Source organism: Rhyacophila brunnea, unplaced genomic scaffold (assembly GCF_057557595.1).
Source record: "Rhyacophila brunnea isolate RB1 unplaced genomic scaffold, BYU_Rbru_1.0 scaffold_9, whole genome shotgun sequence".
Lineage (NCBI taxonomy): Eukaryota > Metazoa > Arthropoda > Insecta > Trichoptera > Rhyacophilidae > Rhyacophila > Rhyacophila brunnea.
In genome coordinates, this window is record NW_028233361.1 from 31,015,090 (window position 1) to 31,038,009 (window position 22,920).

Genomic DNA, 22,920 nt, shown 5'->3' on the forward strand with positions numbered 1-22,920 from the left:
GACCAAGTGAAAGAGCTGGCTGGGGGCACCATCCATTCTGCCCTGAGAAAAGCGGAAGATCGAGAAGGATGGAAAGTCTTGGTCGCTCAAAGGATGGCGAAATTTAAATGTGGTCACGATCCTCAGCCATGAGTGCACGACCAAGAAGAGAGATGTGAACTGCAGAATTCAGGTATCGCTGGAGAGATATGACTAGGACATTCAGAAGGAGGCACGATTCTAAACAGAGTGGCATAAAAATGGAGAAAATGTATATGTACCTACTTATGACCGACCTCCTTAGACTAAAATTATTTAAGACCCGTCCTTGATCCGTCGTAAAGTTTACAGAGTTTGAAAAGTCCGGAACATAGATTGGTTAAAAATTATGTGACGTGTAGTACGCCATTGCACCGATTGACCCGACTCGTCAGACGTTATTGTCCGTTATAAAAAAAATACAATAGTAGGTACAACCATGCGGCAATTCTCGTAATTACCTGAAATTCTCTGTGAAAACTATGTCGTACTATTTTTAAATAGAAACACTACATCTGTTTATTTAACTTAATCTGGTCATATTGCATTGTCAATTGAACACTAACTTTAATTCAAATTTGCATTGCACGTTACCACTACACTACCATTCACAAATTAGAAAAGCTATAAAACAACAGTCCTTGTCCTACCTAGATGACAGAAAATTATTGGTAACGACGTCTAAAAATGTAGACTTGTGGAATACTTAACACTAGTACTTAACTTAACCTAGGTAGGTACATGATAAAATTATTTGCAAAGATTGACTCAGACTACAGGTAAGTTTTGCTAAAAGTACTTAAAGCGATTCTAAGAAACCACTTTCGCCCGACAAGATTCTTGGGTAGGTAAAGCAGGATAACAAAATAATCGTGATTGACCAATCAGCAAGCAAACAATAATGTGTTATCCAATTTCGTATGGGTGAAGTTTTACGTAATAAACTAAAGTGGGACACCAACCAATTGGAAATCATAATGCAACTAAACTGGACAATTCGTAGTATAGTGACTGGATTTATTCAGACACACTGATATAAGTAACATTATATTGATAACAATAGTAATACATACTAATAAAGTAGACAAGTGTATTGCTCTATGACATTTGCATTACAATAATAATAATATATGTAATACCTTATTGGTGGAATTCGCACACATTGATAAAACTCATTCGGCAATATAACGTCATACAGCTGACGTCTACGTCACGGTGTCTACGGCGAACTTAACAAAAAAAATGAGTCTACTACCTATGATTTTTTCAAATCTTTGTCGTGTATTTTCATACTATAAGGTCTTACTTTCTGCATCAAGTTGGCAAGTAATTAAATTAGGTATAGTGTGCACTAATTTCGAAAGATGAAGTCTATTAAATTTCAAGATAGGAAATATTTTCTCACCGTGCTTACTAATAATTATTGATACTAAAAGTGGAATGTTGTAAATATATTATATAATATTGCCCTATATTATATTTGCTTAGATTATCTGTAACGCGTGAGAGAAAATATGAAAATGTGTAAGAGAGATTGAGGCAGATAGAATACATATTAAATATACGCGTATAAACGCAAATTGTAAATTTGAAAAATCGGAGAAATATTTTTTTCTAATCGGGTCGTGAAAAAAACTAATGATACTCTTATAATATTTTGACAGCTGATGCTTACAGTGCGGTAATAGCATATCGATTGATGATTAGAGTGTCGTGAAATTTGCGTGTTTTCCAACAGATTTCAAGGTAATGAATGATAATAGGGATAGAATAACTTTTGTCAACAAACATAATCAATCAAAAAAATAAAAACATTATGGATGAGGAATAAACTATCAGCCAAGCGTCGCCGCTTGACAAATGAACGAGTACAGCAATGGGGTTCACGCCAAAGTCAGGTGACTATTTCACCAGACTAATACAACTTACAGACAAATAATTTAGTGAAACACCAGAAGAACAGACGTGAACATACACGTGAACGTCGTAAACGTATGAGAGAGGAGAGAGAGGGAGAAGACTATGATAATGGTGACAGATGGTACTGCCACCCGATAATATTATCTAGTATGTATATATATATATGACATACAGTATGAGTTGTCGTTAATTTATAACATAAAAGTAGCATCTTTATTATATTACGTATGTACATCGGATGTTATTAATATACCCAACCATATGCAATACCTGCATAATTTACATTATAACTTCTCTGATTTGACAAAGATCTGCGAAAGACAGAGATGATGAGTGGCTACGTGTGAAGAGTCCCACATCCAGAGCTGTAGAATAATATGAATATACATCTCCCAATTCCAAAACAAATAATTTTGGCAAGTTTTTTTCTATTCAACACATTATAAACAGCAATACGTAAAGTCCATAATATACTAGAACTGCATACGAATCGTAAAACTACAGGTATGTTCCGCACTAAACACTTAGAAACTCAGTCTGATGCAAGTGCAAGTAAGCGATCTTTAAACACACTTTAGAAAAGTGGTCTAAATGATTTATTCTCGGTATTAATTAAATACAAGAGAAAACCGATTTACGAAGCGGTCGATTAATATTTTATTAGTTTATTACTCATTGACAATTACTCGACCGGCTCGACAATAATCAATCAGTAATCACTACACAAAATATGGAGTTATTTACAACAAGAAAAAATATTTTATAATCGCTGTTATCAATTACATCATTAATCAACTGATCATTTGTCACGCAAAATAGTGCATAGCCTTTCCAAAGAAATATGTGAATAATATTAATTAATTAGAACAAAACGTAACTGAACTAACAATGATATTCAATATCAAGTATTTTGAAGGTAAGTATGTAAATAAAATTCGTGTAGATCAGGGGAGGGCAAACTTTTTGGATGGGGGGCCAAATTCAAGAATTCAAAATGAGCGGCGGGCCGCAAGTAAAATACCATTTTTAGATATACACTATTTATTATCACGAAAAATAAACATTACAAAAAAAATAATGAGAAGAATGAAACTGTTGTACATTTTTGAACATTTTTTTAAACTCAGGTGTTAAATTTGTAGTTGATATTCTCAAAACTACTTGAAAATGGGCATCGGAGATATTTGATCGTAAAGAATTTTTATTGAGGTTCATGATCAAAAATGTTTTTTCACATAAATATAGGTTGATCCAAAACTAATGAACATTCTTCTTGCATAATCTTTAAGTTGGTCGAATTTGTCTGAATTAAGGGCACTGTAAAATTTGGAGATTTCTTCACGACGATGCAATTCTCTTAAATCAGTGTCACACTGCAGATCAATAATCTCAAGTTGTAGCTCTATCGGTACACTATCAATATCTATTGGAAATGGATCGCGTACTATTGCTAAACAAATTTTAATCTATTGTCAATATTTAAAAAAATATATATAAAAAAGTTATTCGTAATCAGAAGTACAATTAATGATGGCGGGCCGCAGTTTGCCCCCTCCTGGTGTAGATAAGTTCAAGTAAAATAGTATTTAAGTAATCGTAATTTCAAATAAATGAAACCAATAATAATTGTTCCCAAATCCATTAATATTAAGTACCTATGCTAGTTTTTATTGTCCATTTTGAAGATGGTTATAAAGGAACGTTAAGTTTGTAATTTAAAAGAGAAGTGAGTTTCTTGCAAACTCGTTGTTGCTGAAGAAAACTAATTCATAATTTCAAATTAGTTAGCTAAACTAAAATACATCAACAACAACAAAGATAATATCATAATTTATAAATGAAAATATGATAGATCACAGAGATGAAGCCGTTTATAAATAAATTATTGGACTTCCATGCAAAGTTGCCATACTTTAAATTGACGACAACGAAATTGAAGATTGTGAAAATGGATACCAAAGCATAAAGTTTATGTTTTGTCACAAAAATACACTCATGCTTGATATATACAATAATTATAATAATGTAAACAGTCCGATTATACGTATGTATATATAATTGTTAGTACCTACCTAATTGAGTTACCAACTTTACGGAAATGATACGTCATTTTTATTCTAAATTTCCAAGAAATGTAGCATTCCGTATAAAATTACAATTCAACATGATGATTGGGCGCAAATTGCAATTGAATTATTCGTGTTATTATTACTAGACAGTATTGATAAATAATTTTACCTTTATCGTTCCCGCTAATCTTGAATACGTTACTTTCGCGTACTGGAAAAAGCCGATGGCTATTTCAAAAGCGCACAGCGATTGCGATACCGAACGTCAACGGACACGACTCGTAGATCGCTATTTGTACACAATAATAATAAACAAATTTATGTCACTCGCAGGCACAACAAAACAGAAACGATATCAACAAACAACCAGCACAATGCCCTCACTTCGACTCACAAACAACAATTTTATCTCAAGTCACACTACACAACATAAACCTTGAGTTCACTTCAATTAAACGATGACACATTAATGGTATTAATTAGATAATACGAATTTGGAAATAGAACATAACAATAGACAATTCGCGTACAATTTGGAGTGCACTTTTACACTACGGCACAAAACGAAACTAACGTCTTACTGACACTTCGTTCCGGGTGCAATAAAAAACAGTCAAAATAAAATACTATCATGCTACTCCTTCCTAGGCGTTGTTTTTGTAATGCAATGACGCGATTGACAGACTCGTCGGTGTGAACGCCTTGACGCGGCGCACGAACAGACCGGGTTGACTGAGCGGTTCAACTTGACTGTTTAGTAGTAATGTTGTTTAGTCGAGTGAGTAGAGTGATTGCTTGCCGCCCGCGCGATTGCGTCACCTCCAGACGAAAGACCCGCCGACGCGAAAATGCAGCGGACAGAGCCTCAATTGCATCGTCACAGCGGTCGGTGCACTTCATATGCATCATCTCTAAGCTGATTACCGTGCACATTTTCAATGAATTACATATTTTAGAATTTTGATTTTGTATACAGGCAAACAATGATAGAATGTCATAAGCAGCGTTGACAAAGTTTTTCTTTTCAATATGTAACTAACTTACAAAATAAATACGCAACTGACATAATATGGCATTATATCTTGTCGATAAAACAATATTTTAAGAGGTGACCAAATTTTGTACGTGCATACATTTTTACAAAATATAATATACTTAAGCAAGTTTACTTAAGGCTATACCTCAGTTGAGGCATGATCTAAAAAGATCGTGGTTAGGCGATGCGCAGATTGCGGGTCGCGGGTGCAAATGACGCATGCCGAACGAAATATAATTTGTCATATACATCCAACATGCGTCCATTTAATGCTCTGTTTATTGTTCTATTAGTAACAAAAATAATATATTCATTGACATGTTTTCTTTTTCAAGTAAATGGGTAACGTTTTTAGTCATCTTTACACGATTTAAGAATTAATACCCCCGTGGCCATCACGAAACAAATTGACGTATTCACACTTCGACGTTCGCTCTCCGAATGCCAGCGAGTCCAAAATTTCGTTGCGCCTATAGTTGAAAATAATTTGCCGTTTCACTGAAGTATCGCCTTAATCGTAATCGGGTCAAACGTACAGTAATTGTGGATAGAAATGTCTGGTTCACGATATCAGCAACTGTTACAAGAAGCGAATAATAATGTTACTAAGGCTAATGATTATATTAGCTGCAACTCATTTGTATCGTAGGCATTGCAGGATGTTTTGTAACAAAACTCACACTCGTTCTCAGATATATATTCGCCTGGCCCGTACTGATGTAAAAAAATGCAAGCGTGACACAACCATAAAAAGATTTTTGTTTATTGAACTATCATTAGTTAGATGAATAATCGCAGAACACGCAAATAATATTATGTAAGTAACCAAACCACAGTGGCAGCAGATCGTCATTTATAATTTAATCATAAACATTCTCATGCAGGGGAGGATTCCGGGAAAACAGCTTAGCTTAAGAATCTAATAACGTATGGTAGTGAAACATTATGCTCAACAAACAAAGAAAATAAGTTAGCATTATTTGAAATAAAACTGTTTCGAACAACCGACTTTAGAGGTGAACAAACCCCACCCTGAGATGTAGCGTCAAAGAAGAAAGAAGAAGAATCTAAGGACATAATACATAGGAACACGTTACAGTCAGCGATCAATTCTTGATGGAAAGACTAACTAATACGACATAATTTTGTAGACTATTGTCATCAGTTGACAATGTCCATAGCAGCGAATGAAAATGGTTCTGGACTATTATGAAATTATGTGGATTAAGTAGATACTAAACAATATATTGTGTTTTATTTAAAATAAGATCTTGATACGCTTGTTATCTATCCAAGTAAACTGAGTTAATAATATAAACGAGTACGTCTGCTCAATATTGATTCAAAAATATCTGTCGCAGAACATGTGGAATTTTCCAAGCATAGAGAAGTGGAAAAAAATAGAATAAACAAACACGAAAAGACAATATGTAACGAAACTAACATGGGATCTGATTATAAGGCGGTTCCAAGAGCAGAGAGATAAAGAAAAATATTAGTCAACCTAAATATTAATCTCATATTTTTTATCATGATGCGATTGGGTGAATATTACAGTTGCAAAAACATATTATAAGTATTTGGGAGATATCGTGATAAAAATAGCAATATTAAGTAATGTTTATTTGCATAACCAGAGATAGACCATGCTAAACTACTACCATCTGCCGTAAAGGCCCGAACATAAGAATTCATTTACAAAATTATCCAAAACCCATATTTTTTTTGGTCATCATAAAAACTAGTGATTTTAGATTTAAATATGTCACTTTTTCTTTCACACACAGTTTTTCAGTCAGCTAATATTTTATTATTATAAGATGTTAAGTAGCGTATAGGGAGTCCCATCCCGGGATCCCGAGCTATTTTCGATACCCATGAATCCCGGGATTGGTAAACAATATAATCCCGAAACTTTTTTTTGAAACGATTTGTATGGAAAATAAAATAAAAACGAAAATATAACAGAAAAAAATATACTTTTAATAATAAATAACTACATTAGAAATAAACCGAATGTGAATTAAGTTTGATTAATACCCATGTGTAAGTTGCCGATTCATTTTATTTTTTCACATAAATTTATAAAAATGAGAAAGATTGGAAAAAAACAATGCTTCGCACTTTTAACAAAGTAATTCCACCATGATGACGTTTTACGGCAGTTTCATAATTGGCTGACTGATTAGGTTTATGAAGCGGAAAGGCCATAAGTAGCTACGCCATGATTTGCTTTACTATTTTAAATCTCGCTAACTCAATTAAGTCTTTATTATCAGAAACAGCAATCTCATATTAAGTTCACATTATTATTTATATTACAATATTATTTACTCCATTAATTATGTATTTCCAAGATTGTACGTACACAATATTAAAAATAAATGTCTTAAATAGTATAAATTATACTAGATTTATAATTAATAATAATATAATTAATAATAAGATATATTATAATAATAGACTTATTTTTGACCGATTTTATCAATGTTATTTGTAAATATAAAAATTTTGTATTAACTATTGAAAAAATGCCAATCCCGAAATCCCGGGATCAGAATTTTGGCTCGGGATTGGATTCCCTAGTATCGTACAATTAATTGAAAACACAATTTTTCGCGTGGAATCTACATTTCTTTTAGTACCTACACTGTGTTGAGAATAGGCCGTACCTTGCGGACAATTATTTTTGTTCGTGCGGATATTAAATTTGTTTTCCGACATAACAAAGATAATTGAGATGAAATAATTCCCAGTATGTTAAAAATATCTTCTCGTCAAAATTGTCTGCAACTATCAATTTTGTGGCACATTACAGAATCCGTCTAACTCAGGGAACACACCGATAATGGAAAGTGCGTTACCTCCAAGGTGTGGTTGTTTCCAAAGGTTATCCAATAAAGGACGTTACATACTTAGGCCCGTTTCAGACAGGACACCGTACACGTATTCAAATACAAAGGCCTCCTATATTATATCGAGCGCGACACCGATGTCCCGTCTGAAATGGGCCTTAATCTCGTGTTAATTAAACGATTAAACTTTAATAAAAAATGGTTTCAGTACCTAAGCATCGTATTGATCACAGTGTCTCCGATCACTTTTTCAATAATTTTAAGGTATTCCGATTAGAATCTGGCAGGCAATTGATGGTAAATAATACACTCCGATAGAATGACTTTAAAATAACGCTGTATTGAATTTTGGACAGTGTCACTTTCATACTAGATCAGTCATGTGCGAACATTTGGCACTAGTACCACTGGTGGCACGCAAGATGAGTTTTCATGGCACGCGAATGTTTTATTTGAAGAGGCAGATAAATTAAAAAAAAAAAAATTACAAAAAATTTTTACAAATTTGTCATCAAACGAAACTCCTAGCACGAAAGCGTTTTAAATTCCAAATCAGTAATCTAACCAAAAACATCATGAGAATACCTCTGACAAAAGTTGACCAGCCCTGCCTTACAAAATAATATAATAGATACCTAAATATAAGTAGTATATAATATTAAAATATCGCCATGCGCAATTCTTCGGTTTTTAATATTATTTTTACCAATTGATGCGCAAATGGAAACGACAAAATTCATTCATAATGACAAATCGCATTGTATTGAAAATAACAGGCAAATAAATATTTTTTTAAGAACAGGCATTATGTTTAACGTAAATATATAATTGCATAGGTCGGTCCTTAGGCCCTATGCGTCACACATAATATTACCGCAATAACCTCATCAGGCAGCGGGGGAGGCCGCGTCGCGAACCTCTGATTTTGATCGATTTACAATGCTTGAGACCAATGTAGCGTTTGAGGGAGAATGCCTCATCTGATCGGACCGATCTGGTATCAATTTGTGCGTAAAAACCAAACGAAGTAACACATTAAAAAAATCATTGCTACCCACAAAAATGGCTGTACCAAATAAGAAACAAATACAAATGTTCAAAGAATAAAATAAACGAGTAGGTATGCCTTCGGCTAGAAACTTTTTAAAAAATAAAATTACAAAAACTCAATTGTAATTTTTAAACGTTTAACATGTGTGTTTTTTTTTCATTTTTCCCCCATGAAAAACTGCTTGGTACGCCAGACAGTCGAAAAATAATATTTGGGAAATTTTGGCACGCGTACGTAAAAAGGTTCGCCAACCCTGTATTAGATTCTACTAGGTTCTATTAGAATCTTTGAGTTCAAACTGTCTGACCTACGGGTAGTAAGAGTTTAATGAATTATAAAAATTGTAAAATATACAATAAAGGGTTTACAATTCTAATTGACATGAGTTTGTTTTACCATTGCATTGGAATTGATTCCTACAAAACTTGTACTTTTACAGTTTTATTACATAATCAAATATATTAGAATAGTGTAATAAACAATCCCACAAAAATGTAAGTAACTACTGTAAAGATGTATCTATAAATTGCAGTATATTTTTTAAATATAGATACAATTTTTAGAATGATCATACCGATTTCAAAGAAATATCGTGGGATCTAGCTGCTAGACGTTATTTATTACTCTAACCAACTTGTCGGGTTAAGAACCCGTTGCCTGGCTGAGGTATTTTACGGTTTCCGCTGGTTGTGATTCCGCAAAAAAAAATATTAGGATTCAATCATTACCAAAATTGATATAGGTACTTACCTAAATCATAAAAAATATTATATGACTACTAGCTTTTTCGATTATATCGTAAGAGAAATCGATTATAAAATATAATACGTATTTCTCCGGAGAAGATTTTGTTTTCCGATGTCTTTTTTATTTTTTAACAAAATGTTTTAATTAATTGAGTTAGCATTTACTTGGTAGAATTCCATTTTAAAAGAAATGAAAATATAATTAATATTAAATTCTACAGGTTTTTTAGAAGGTTTGTCGACAGCTATTTCGGTTGTAACACCATTATCAAGACTATTCAGATAGAATTTAATATTAATTATATTTTCATTTCTTTTAAAATGTTTTAAGTACTTATATTTTTCATACAATCGCCATATGACTGTCAAACTCTTTTAATTCACCAACCTCTTTCCAAATATTTTTTTAAACTAATTATAAAATTGAAAGCCTATATTTCAAATCTAGTTTATAAATAAAACAAAATATAACTTAAATTATAAAACTATTTATTAAAATGAAATTGTACAGACACGCAATTAATCGCTATTACTAGTAACCAGATCAGTAGGTATATAACATTACAAATATAGTGACAGAAATAGAATTTTAAAAAATGTACCAAAATAAACTTATATAATAATCAGAATATTTGATAGCTGTTTTATCATGTGTTTTTTAGTTATTGTGGTCATATTTAGCATTTTTTTACTGCCCACTTGATCATGAAAGCTGCCCTCTCCCCTCCAAAAGACAACCGCCCTAACAGAGAGGCCGTGGCACCATTTTAGGAACAGAGACATACGTCATTTTCGACATTATCTATATAAGAATATCGAGAGTGCGAAAAGACATAGAAATAAATGATTGAATAATAAATTTTAACATAAATTACGGACTCATTGTTTTCATCAAATCATAAAAGTATGTACACTCGTTCATTGTCGATTACAATACAATATATCGTCACCGTACTGGCAGAAGTTGGTAGGTGACAAAATTGAGAAAAATGAGTTAAGTGTACAGCGAGATTTTTGGGTATCAAATCTTCGTCTGGAATAACTCAGTAGGTGCAATTTTTATTCCAGTTTGTCAGAAATAGCAATTTATTTTATCAGTAAGTACATTAATGCAAATTATACACAAGCAATTGTTGGTAAAGTCACTTCCCGTTAAAAGCCACTCATAATATTCTTTACTATCAAGAAAATAGACTGGAAGAAGTTGGTAGGTGTGCACTTACTGATTTGTGCCTGACAGCAATGCGTCAAACGTCAATCTTACGTATATGTCAGTTCGCTGTAATTGTCAGTAATTGGGCAGTCAACGTTAATAAATCTCTCCTTAAAAATGGATTACCATATAAAACCAAGAAAGTAAGAGATCATGAAATGCCAGGCAAATTGCATAAAGAAGTTAATTTTGATACATGTAGATTTCGATGCACAAATATATTTTCTGGAAATGAGATTTGTCGATCATTTTGGAGTTTAGATTATTCAAGACAAAAGGATTACCTTAATAATATTAATGAAAATTCTCCTATTCGAAAAAAAATGCGAAAATTAGACCGAATCATAAATTATCCAGATCATATTATTTGGAAAAAAAAATGGAACTGCTCATCGTGTGTGTCAAAAATTCTTTATGAGCACTTTGCACATTAGTGATGGACCTATAATAAATGCGTTCAAGGCAAAAAAATCTTAGGTCTAAATGGAAAACCTGACCAACGAGGAAAACACACCCCATAAACAAAACCCCCGAAGAAACGGTCTCTAGGGTTAAAAATCACATTTAAAAGTTGCCTGTGACTGAATCACATTATTGCCGGAAAAACACTTCGAAAAAATATTTGGATGCGTCACTCTCTATTGCTTAAGTGTACGAGTTATAAATGTTGCTGAATATAAGGACGAGAAAGTTGTCTCTCTTCTCAAAACCTCTTGTTTTATAAACCAAAAAAAGATCTCTGCACTCTTTGTCAAAGGTATCAAAATGCAATTGGTACAGAAAGAGCTTCTTTAGAGGTTGAATATCAATGTCATAAGCAGAGATAGGTGGAATGTAATGAAGCAAAAGAAGTTGATAAAAGGCGATGCGAGACAGATCGTAATTTCATATCTGCTTCATTTATTTTGACATTCAAAGTATTTTGCAAATTCCTTCTGATTCAACTTCCCAAATGTATTATTCAAGGAAAAATAATGTTTATAACTTGACCGTCTACGAAGCTGTTTTACCAAACGATGCATATTGCATCTCTTGGACTAAATTGAATGAAAAAAGAGGAAGTGCTTTATTTTACTGGATTAAGCAGCTGCCTTCTGAAATTCACTACTTGAGATTATTCTATGATACATGCGGCGGATAGAAAAGAAATCAGAATATTGCAGCACTTCTCCTACATATCGTAACTACCACAGAAATATCTACAATCGAGCAAATATTCCTAGAATCCGGTCATACACATATGGAGGTAGATTCTGTCCACAGCGTAATCGAACATAGAAAAAACATGTGTCTGGGTATTCCATGATTGATTTGCTGAATATTTTCCGCTCTGTCCGTTCCATGAGAAATCGTAAATCTGCTTGCCCTCATAAGACAAAGCAGTTAGATTTTTCTGAAATTTTCGATTTTGCCGCATTATGCAAGGGTACAATTAGTAATAGAAAAATAGATGATAGAAACACAGTTTATTGGCTAAAAATAAACGTTTTAAATTTGAAAAATAATATAATATTTCAATATCGATACGATCATAATGGTGAATATAAAAAAATATTTACGAACATAACAAGAATAAGAGCCACAAGAAGTCTTGAATCTGGAAATAATTTAAACAAAAGTCTACTTCCTATATCGATTGCTAAGAAAAAGGATCACGAACGACTTAGGATTTTCAACAGAACTGCATGGATGGTATAAAAGTTTACCGGTATCTTAAACCAAGTGGACACACTTCCAGAAACGGAAACTGAAGATAACGAGGACAGTGTCGATTAGAGTTTTTTTACCTCAGTCAATATTTTTGTGGTTTAATTTTTATAATAATTTTTTTAAGATTGATTGTGAGTTTACAACATTTTTACTGTTTAAATAAATATGCCAATGATTCTGTAACTTGTGATTTTTTTTTGTGAAAACATTATTTCCATATCGACAACCTTTTTATGTTTATCTATTTATTTCACATCCATTTATGTCGAATTTTTTAATATTTTTACATGTTAATGTTGCTATTTTATTATAATTTGATTTCGTTTCATCTATCCACTGTTTATTTCTAATTCACATCTTAGTATCTATTCTTATACTTGCACTCATTCTTTGAGAAGCAAAACTTTGTAAGTACAACCTTTTAAATAAAAAACAACAAAATGAATATCATTTCTTCATTTATTTATACCAAACTTTATTTGTATCAGATTAGCATAAATCAATTTATATTTTGAAATTATAATGATCAATGAAACCGTATATATTGAAGCTAGAGGCTCTATCCTAAAAGTTCAAATTTTCATTTGCTGTTTTCTCAGAACTATCAATATGTTACTTACCAACTTCTGCCAGTACGGTGACGATTATGTACACTTTTCAATGAAATAATGCGGAATACAATATTCCCAATGCTAATGTAGCAAGGTAACAGCAAAATCTTAATAAACGATAACATGGAGCAAATATTATATTGAATGGTAGAAATTACCGATTGGCATTGTACCGCAGAATATCTATAAATGTATCGATAAAATTTGTATATTCATACATTTATTATGAGTCTTATGACTTTCAATTACAGTAATCACACGTTAAAATACTAATTTGAAACTGTCCACAATGAACTATTAAGAGCATACTTCAGTGAAACGGCAAATAATTTTCAACTATAGGTGCGACGAAATTTCGGACCCGCTGGCAATCGGAGAGCGAAAGTATAGCTGTGAAAACGTCAATTTGTTTTGTGATGGCGTCGGGAGAATCAATTCTTAAATCGTATAAAGATGACTAAAAAATGTTACCCATTTACTTGAAAAAGAAAACATGTCAATGAATATATTATTATTATTACTAATAGAACAATAAACATAACATTAAATGGACGCATGTCGATTTTTTATGACAAATTATGTTTTGTTCCGCACGCGTCGTTTGCACAATCTTCGCGTCGCGTAGTCACGATCGTTTTAGACCGTGCCCCAGCTGAAGTATAGCCTTAAAGATTTTAAAATTTGTCGATGGAATCAAGGCCGATGACCTTTTACATGCCTAGCTTTGTCTAAAACTGTCAACTAAATTTTTGAAAAATGTAATATGTCTGGACTCTGGATACATCCGAAATTTTTTGACTATTTTCATCATCCATAATCATTCATTCCTCGTGTATTCTTTAATGGCGAATTTTCTTTAGTAAGAGTTTTAGGTATATGTCCGATACCTCCTCTCATGAAATCGAGCTCCCCAAGTGGTCAACTTTTTCTGGTTTGTAGTCATTCCCAATTTTCCTTTCGTTTATAAGTATGCATAGTCGTAACAGTTTTTATACTTTTTATTGTGTTGAATATATTATTTATTAATGCGCAAAAAATGTATTGTCAATTTAATTAGGTATGGAAGGAGAAGAAAGCGTCATTTTTAAACGAATTGATAAATAAATATTATATAAACCCCGAGAGATTTTCACATTTCAAATTTTAATTAACTAAGTACAATGATATCACTCACAAATTTGATAATACAACTTTTAAAGAATTTAATGACTTATTAATTATTTATTACTATGAATCACTTAGGCCGGTTTCAGACGGGACACCGGTGTCGCGCTCGATATAATATAGGAAGCCTTTATATTCGAATAAAGGGGCATTTGTATTATGTTTATGAACGCCCCAGAGCTAATAAGTCAACGCATAATTTCGCGTTATAAATTAGAACATAAAACTGGCTGCGGTAATAAAAACAAGTGTATGGCGGCTTCAGAATGTAGCGGCCGACGTAAAAGTGTACCGAACACGCGTTGACTTATTAGCTCTGGGGCGTTCATAAACATAATACAAAGGCCCTTGTATTCGAATACAAAGGCCTCCTTATTATATACGAGCGCGACACCGGTGTCCCGTCTGAAACGGGTATTATTCGACGCGGATGAAACGGCTGCCGTGTCCCCGTTAAGCGGCCGATCGATCCAATTAGCATGTTATTTAAATGCGGTAATTTAAATTAATCAAAAGGTACGCAGCGATTGTATTAAAACAGAGTTTACTGTCGATATTCTTCGTTACCCCAAGCTAGAGTAATGTCATGATGCCCGTTTCTCAGACCATGTGTGAGGGTTCGAATCTCGTTTCCGGAGACTTTTCCATACCTACTTAAGGGTTTAATCCATACCAAGGACACAACGGGTCATTATAATTAATTATGGTTTTACAACAACTAATCTTGCTGCATATCACTTGTAGGTATATAGGACAACGAAAACTATACCATAGTCCATAATACAGTAGTAGGTAAGTACTTAGAAAGTAAAGTACATTAGTCATTATAAAAATATTGTTAGGTATTATCCACCGACTACTTGCTAACTAGGTAGCGAGTTAAACACACAATCGGAAGTTTTGGTTGATGTGTGAATAATTTATACACGTGTAAGTGGGTACTAAAGCGATGGTCTCTGAATTACTTTTTAATATAGAGTGACGGTTCGAACTATGCATGCCTAAAGGTCAATGAATATTGAAACGTTACAATCGATTTTATTTATGCAAACAAAACAAGTGTACCCAGACCGATTGTTCGAAAAAGTATTGAAATAATCAGAAAACAAAGCGTTGATATGCATTGGAATGGAAAGCACGCATCATAAACAACCTAACAACCCTAATAAATCGATTATAAGCCTCCCGGATAATGACTACTGCCATTTATTGAAATTTATTGGCAATGTCACACTGGAATACATAATCAATTTTATTTCACTTTATCTATCTTATAAACATAAAGGTAAGTATGTATTTTTTTACTTCGCATTGATAAATCTATGGTTTCATGGGAATAGTAGTAAAGCTGAGATAATCGCATTTGAAATAATAATATATCAATCGTGGTTTTTAATTGGTCAGATCTATTCTTTCAAAATTTAATAAATTTGATTAATATCGTTGTATTAGATATCATTAAACGTTGAAAACAATATTATTCAGAAAATGACCAAATACACACTTTTGATTTTGCTGATAAATTTTAATTACGGAGTTGAGCACACAATTTTTAAAAACGTCCGTTATCAACTGTACCGAAAATGAACGAATGCATATTGTAGAATAAATTGGACATAATCAAACATATTCCCAAAAATAAATGGACATTTATTTGAAGCATTAAAGGTTATTTTCTCAATTTAAAAACGATAATACAAACACTAATGTTTAAAGTGTTTTGTAAATGTTTTACCACAACTACGAGTCCAAATAAAGATCTGTACCTGCAAGATACGATACTTGTCTTGTTAATGGTGTAATAGCCGAAATACATATTGATTCAATGACGAATATCTATACATAACTACAATTCAACGTAGATAGGTATTTATGTATTATACAACTGAATTCCACAGATTAATGCAACCTATATTACAATAATATATCAATGTTTATTTCATGATATTACGTGATATATATAATAATATATAATAGTTTTAATTCAATATAGTATGTTAAGAAAAATGCACTGAATAAAATTAAAACACTTTCATACATATTGAAACAGCAACAAAACATTTCAATTTGTAATTCGTAACATTTTAGTATTGAGAAATGAGAATAAAGTAATAATATGAGCAAATGACACATTGACGTACAAATACTAAAAGGTGTAGGTGTAAAAATAAATACCTTGCATTTGATCGAGAAGATTTTTATCTCAGTCATATATGAACACTTGAATTTGGATGTTGCAACTTTTATTTAATGACAAGACAAAAAAAAACACCATAAGTTACACCCACTCGCGGAATAAGAATCACCTCACAAAACTTGTATCGAAAATCGTAATGCAACCGGTTCAACTAGGAAGCGAAACAAAAATAATACTTTTTACTGAACCGGTATTCAAACACCCACTGACGGATTAAAAGAAAACACCTTGACACACTGCATGTGGACAGTTAGAAAATTGACAGGAAATATTTAGCTTACTATCACCAAATATTATACTCAAGTGTTATACGTAATTAAAATGATATTGGATTTAATTTTCCAATTTAAAAAAAACTTACAAAAGAATTTTATCAAAATATTTCACTGAGAATCATCGAGAATCACAATATATATATTTTTTAATAATAATTAAGTAGTAGATATATGTATTTTTTTCAATATATCAACTTGTATATACAGATAAATGTCACTGTATATAGAGATACTACACTGTATAAATAAATACAAAGGAGAAATAAGTACAAAGAAAGGAAAGATAAAAAAACTGTATTTTATTGCTATAAAAGAAATTCGGGAAATTTATCTATTGCGAAAGTTTCATAGGCCGTTTATTACTATTAATGTTTTTTTTTTTTTTGTAAACAATGGGCGGCTATTTAGTTATAAAATAGGGCCGCGATGTTTTAGCACTTTGTACCGAGAGCTGGGAAAGGGCGGTGAACGCGTGCGAGTCGGCCAGATAGGCGGGGACGAATGGCGGGCGGACTGCACTGCTAGACTAGGCGGATTGAACCCAGTTTCCACGGATAGGGTTCTCCGAGCAGTGTGCGAACGGAAAACTCGGACCGTTTGCGATAGTCTAATTTTACGAGAGGGTGGATAATTCATCCCCTGAATAGATATTTTACATTTATTTTACTCTATAACATTGTATTCTTGTATCTTTATGCAGAATACATATTATCGACAGTGTTAAGGAAAAAGGACGTAACCCTTACTGAAAAATTTTTACAGGAGAGGCAAAAAACGTTTTTTGATAGTTTTTAGTTTAATATTTTTTTTAAAATAGCCACAGACATTGGGTGCATGATGATTGATGATTTGGTGTAATATATTTTCGATCTAATAATAATTAAAGAAGTTATTACAGAAAAATCATTAAAATTGCGGATAAATGAGTTTTTCCATAAATTAAAAATAAATTAATCTCACTTAAAACCTGAATTTAGATAATAATTCGGCATTTGCGGCTTACTTCCTTTTTATAGAACGTGTATTTAGTTTTACACATTGTTAATATCTAATAAAAGCACTTTTCGAAAAATCGAGGGTTACGCCCTTTTTCATGAACACAGTCGAATTATATTGGCAACTCATAGGGTGTGTAATAAAATTACATATCATTTATATACACAGAATTAAAGTTGGTCTGCCTTTTGTTAATTTTTATAAAAATTACTTTCATAGGAGAGTCAGTTACAATGTTAAACTATATACGAAGATCCCATACTAGTAAACATTGTAAAAGTTTATATTTGTCAGCTGAGACACTCGCATCTAGATGAAAGGACGAAATAAAGAATGCCACAGGTCTACCACTGACTGTCTACCGACTGACCTGTCTACCGAGAGGGGTGGAGCCAACCCGTGAAGAAAGCTACACAACGAAGAATTTCATTATTACAATGTGTTGAGGACTGTGAAAAAATTGATAAAAACTCAATATCGATATACACCATTTATCGCCCATTCATATAAAAAAAAACGCTATGACAACTAATCAAAACTACTAATGAATGAATGTTCCAATAATTCAAATCCCATCCATTTCCAATTTGAGCCGATTCTCACGACAGCCGGTTGAAGTTTTCCGTTCGAAATTGGCATGCTACCGTCGCACGTGGGGAAAATAGGTTGTAGGCGCCCGGGCAAAGGAGTGCGACGAGGGGAGGCCAGCCGCCCTCGTCTCTCCACCCGAACCCCGAAGGAAATTCGGTCAAACTCGCACTCCTCTACTACCAGCAGCTGGTATGCCTACTTCTACTCCTCACTCGGCGGGATAATAAGGGATATAATTTCGGATGACATAAATTTTGTGGAGTTTTAATGTAAATATTGGCTTAACCTTTGAATCTAATGAAGGACGGTTTATTTGGCGCTAAGAAGGCGGTTACACTTTGAAATTAAAGTTGTGAAACATTTGCACCTGAATACCTAATCATATAATCATAATCAATCATAATCATAATCATAATAATAAAATAAAATAAATAAAATAAATATATACCTAACTGAGACCGTTATTACTTAAATTAGATAATAAATATGGTACAATTACACGAAAGTCAAAGGTACAGTAATTAATTATATACGGTAAATTCTTTGCACTATACACATCGACTAAACAAAATGATTAATAAAGTCTACAGATATTTCAGTTACCACTACATTATCAACATTACGAATATAAACGATTTGTATGTACTCGGAGAACGAGACAGGGTATTCTTTCCTATTCAGTTTAATAACTTTTACTTAATTAATATATCGATTAGTATTTAAATTCCTAGAATTCTGAATCTTGAGATTGGTTTCTTAAGGTTGCTATATACTTGCTGGTATCCCGGGACCCCGGCTTTTCATCCGAAATAAAGCAATCATGTGACATACAAAACGCTAATCAGCATTGTTTTTCTTTATTTAAAAATGTCGTAGACACTATTTCATTTCAACATAATAGCAAAAACGACATTTTAACGATTGTATTTTTAAAAAATCTCATTGTTTTTTAACCTTTAGTGTCTCCGAATTGTATTTTAATATTGTCCATATTTTCAATAATTATTATTTTGTCTATAAGATTCAGTAATAGATGAATCATTGTATATTTCGTATCAGTTGACGATGTCCCGTTGAAGCTGACAAAACCGGCCCTGATTATTATTAAACTATGTGTAAGGGGTCTAGGACGATTTGGCACCGGACAACTGGACGCCACGGAATTCGAAAATAAATAGGCGTTAGGTACTTGTAGGTACTTTAAAAAAAATATTCAATATTATTATTTATACTTCAATGATTATATTATGATTTAATAGTTGGTAAGAATGTAAATATGCAGACGTAAACAATGATTTAATCGTGCATATGTTTAAGTTCAAACGAAAAAAGAGTTGTTTATTTAATATAAAGCCTTAGGCATGGTAATTCTCAATCCGCGATAAAGAATACATTATGTTAAGAGTAAAATGAATTCAAACTACTAGTAGTAGATAGAAACTGATTAAAATACCTCGTCTACACGTGTCTACGACAGTGCGGCGTCCAATTGTCCGGAGGCCATTCGTCCCATTCCCATGTGTAAGGCACCAACTACATAATTATGTTATATTTATTATACTTTTGTTTCACTGATTTACAGCAATCGACGTAAACAGGCACGTTTGCTGTTGTATGTACTAACTAAAATGGTAATATTAAAATCTACAAAATTGTTTTTATTCGATAACTATATCGGTTCTCACCATCATTATCATACTATTAAAGTCCATTTTTATATATTTCTTCCAAAGAAACGTGATCATGTGTCCTTATTATTTACTGTAGTACCTACCAGTAAGTACTTACTTACTTTATATTAGATAAAAGTAAAACAATTCCAATATTTCGGCATAAAACTTATAACGTATAATATTTCTGTTATAATATAAAATTTTAGAATAAATTACCAAAATCGTTATATACAATATTCAACCACGTAACATCCAGTTCAACTATACGTATGTTTTGTCACGTTGTGGATACCTATACCTAAATTCAAAGTAGGTAAATGCTGACACAGGTGAAGACGATGCAAGATTGGTTGTGTCTTTCACACCAACCTCCACCTTGCGGCAGGATGAGATCCCACTTTTTACTTTGGCGGCACTGGGGATGGACCTATATTCTTTCACTTTTACCCTGGCGATCCATCTGGAAGGAGCTCTGCACTTAACTTACTTTTGATGACGGCCGGTACGGACGCCGGTCACACAAATTCTCAGTATTGCTTTAGCTTCATTTGAACTTTCATTACCATTTGTAAAATCAGTGTCTTCAAATGAACCAGCAGATGAGTACCCCTATTTTTGTATTATAATGTTCTTGTAAAACTATATATGTTAGCATAGCAAAGATCACGAGTCACTTGAATTTCATGTCTCTATCTTCTTACCTGTTTGAATAAATTCAATGTTTTCTAGCTTATAATAAACAATTGTTACCTCTAAAGTATAGTGTTTTCTTCAATTCTACAATATACCATCATGTAACATCTAGAAAGCACTTGGCGCCCCATTAATCAATGTTATCACACACTTACAAGTCTTGCTTATTCACATCTTTTACTTACTACTTAAATTCCTTTTTTTTTTATTATATTCTATAGATCCGATGCCCTGAACTATTTAATCATCCTATTTTATTCTTTACTTTTTACTTCTTAATCACTACTATTAACTGTCAACTTTTCTAATCTCTTTTGTTCACATCCTATCCCTCACACTTCTCTCTATTACAGTTTGTCTGAATTAGTGAGTGAGTGGGTGACCCATATATTATCTGCGATAAAATCACGTCGAAAAGCCAGTAGACAGCTTATATTCGATTAATTATGATAGCAAATCAAGTACATTTGTTTCCATATGATTAAAATTGTTTGTCTGCTAACTTGACTATGGCTAAAATGAAAAAAATCCTCTTACGACTTGTTTCTATCCACGAGCTTTCCGGACATCTCTCTGCAATGTTTCCGGACTTCGCCCATCCGGCGATGACTTCGTCTATAATAAATTCAGAAAACACATCCATCAGAATGATTCTCATTGAAAAAATCTGTGGAAGTGCCAAATAAAAGCAGACCTGTCTTATGATCATGACATAATAGCTACGGGCAACAAACAAACACATTGATAACACCGATACCTTTGTTTTTGTGGTAGAAAATGTAGAGTATATTGTACAAAGCTTTTCAATAGTATTACAGTATTAACTCAGGTTTAGTATGCATTCAAAATAAAGCTTGGAAAAATGTGCGTAAAACATGGAAGTGCAGTGTTGCTACAAAATCACATCTTACAGTAAGCATTAAAAGGCGGACAAAAACAGGACTTGGTTGTATGTAGAGTGGGGTTTCGGGAATTTCCCGACGGGAATTCTGGAGAAATTGTCAAAATTTTCAATCCGGAATCTCGAGAATTGAAATTTTTAACATTTCGGGAAATCCTGGATCTCGAGAATCTTTTCTCGGGATTCGGGATTTCTTTATTATCAAATATTAATTGAAAAAACTATTTTCTATATGAAAAAAGTGGACAGAAAACACAAAACATTCAGAGACTGATGGGGCATTTAACACAATTAAGCCAATGTCGACTCAAATTGAGCGCAATTTTTGCAACATCAGGGAATTTTGTGTCTCAAAAGCGTACGCGATTGTCAGACGCAGCGATTGACAGTCTGTGTTTTTTGAAATTCTATTTTAATAAGCAATGTTTTGAATTATTTTTGTTTTCCTACTTCTATTTGTTTGGTCTTCTTACATAAATAAAAAAAAACATATTTTTTTGGAATCTGTCTGTTTTTATACTGATTTTAGGATTTTTACAGGTTTTTTTAAATTCCCCGATATCTCGAGAATTCTTTTATGGAAATCCCGAATCTCGAGATTGAAATTTTCTCGGGAAATACCCAACGCGAGTTGTATGTACTCGTTTTAAGTGAAAAAAAATAATTAAACGATCAATTCCTAATCATTTAGTCAAATTTTCATTGATATTTTTTTTCCGATGAGGTGTATTAAATTATCATTACCTATTGTACGATAGTGTTCATATGTCAACGTAAATTTAAAATAATGTATAATATGTACAATATATCAGATAACATACTTCTTCAGAAGCAGTGACTAATGATATTATAAAATACGGATCTCGCTGTCGATTTACTTATCTGTAAATAGCTTCAAATGGTGGAGAGTCGATTATTACAATCTTTGGCTTTATTTATATGTAATATATTTATTTATAAAAAATAACTGTTTATCAGCAACTAAGTAGGATTACTGAGTATTATACTTTCCCACAGTAGGAAGGAGTAGAGTACAATACGATAATGACACAACGCACTTTTATCGGAATCAACAAAAAATCGGTGTTTTACAGTCTAAAAATATGTATCTTATATATCGTTGAATCGCTGTTAGGTAAGTGGTGTGCGTCTACCTACATGCATTGGTGCGGTACCTACGGAAGTCGTTCTGTTATAAACT

General features: G+C 32.6%; 1 protein-coding gene across 7 annotated transcripts in view; it reads right to left on the minus strand.

Annotated features, from left to right (window-relative positions):
- Nucleotides 1-22,920, minus strand: part of Eip63E (cyclin dependent kinase Eip63E) — a 573,562-nt gene that overhangs the window by 543,042 nt on the left and 7,600 nt on the right. For 2 of the 7 annotated variants that reach the window (XM_085960000.1, XM_085959999.1), the window contains exon 2: nt 21,356-21,433. The exons of 2 other annotated variants lie outside the window; for them this stretch is intronic. In XM_085960000.1, coding sequence (XP_085816126.1) covers nt 21,356-21,433 — 78 coding nt within the window. Of the gene's footprint in view, nt 1-4,176; nt 4,764-16,568; nt 16,701-21,355; nt 21,434-22,920 lie in introns of those variants that run through there. 3 more of the 7 variants (XM_085960006.1, XM_085960005.1, XM_085960004.1) reach the window with 2 other exon arrangements.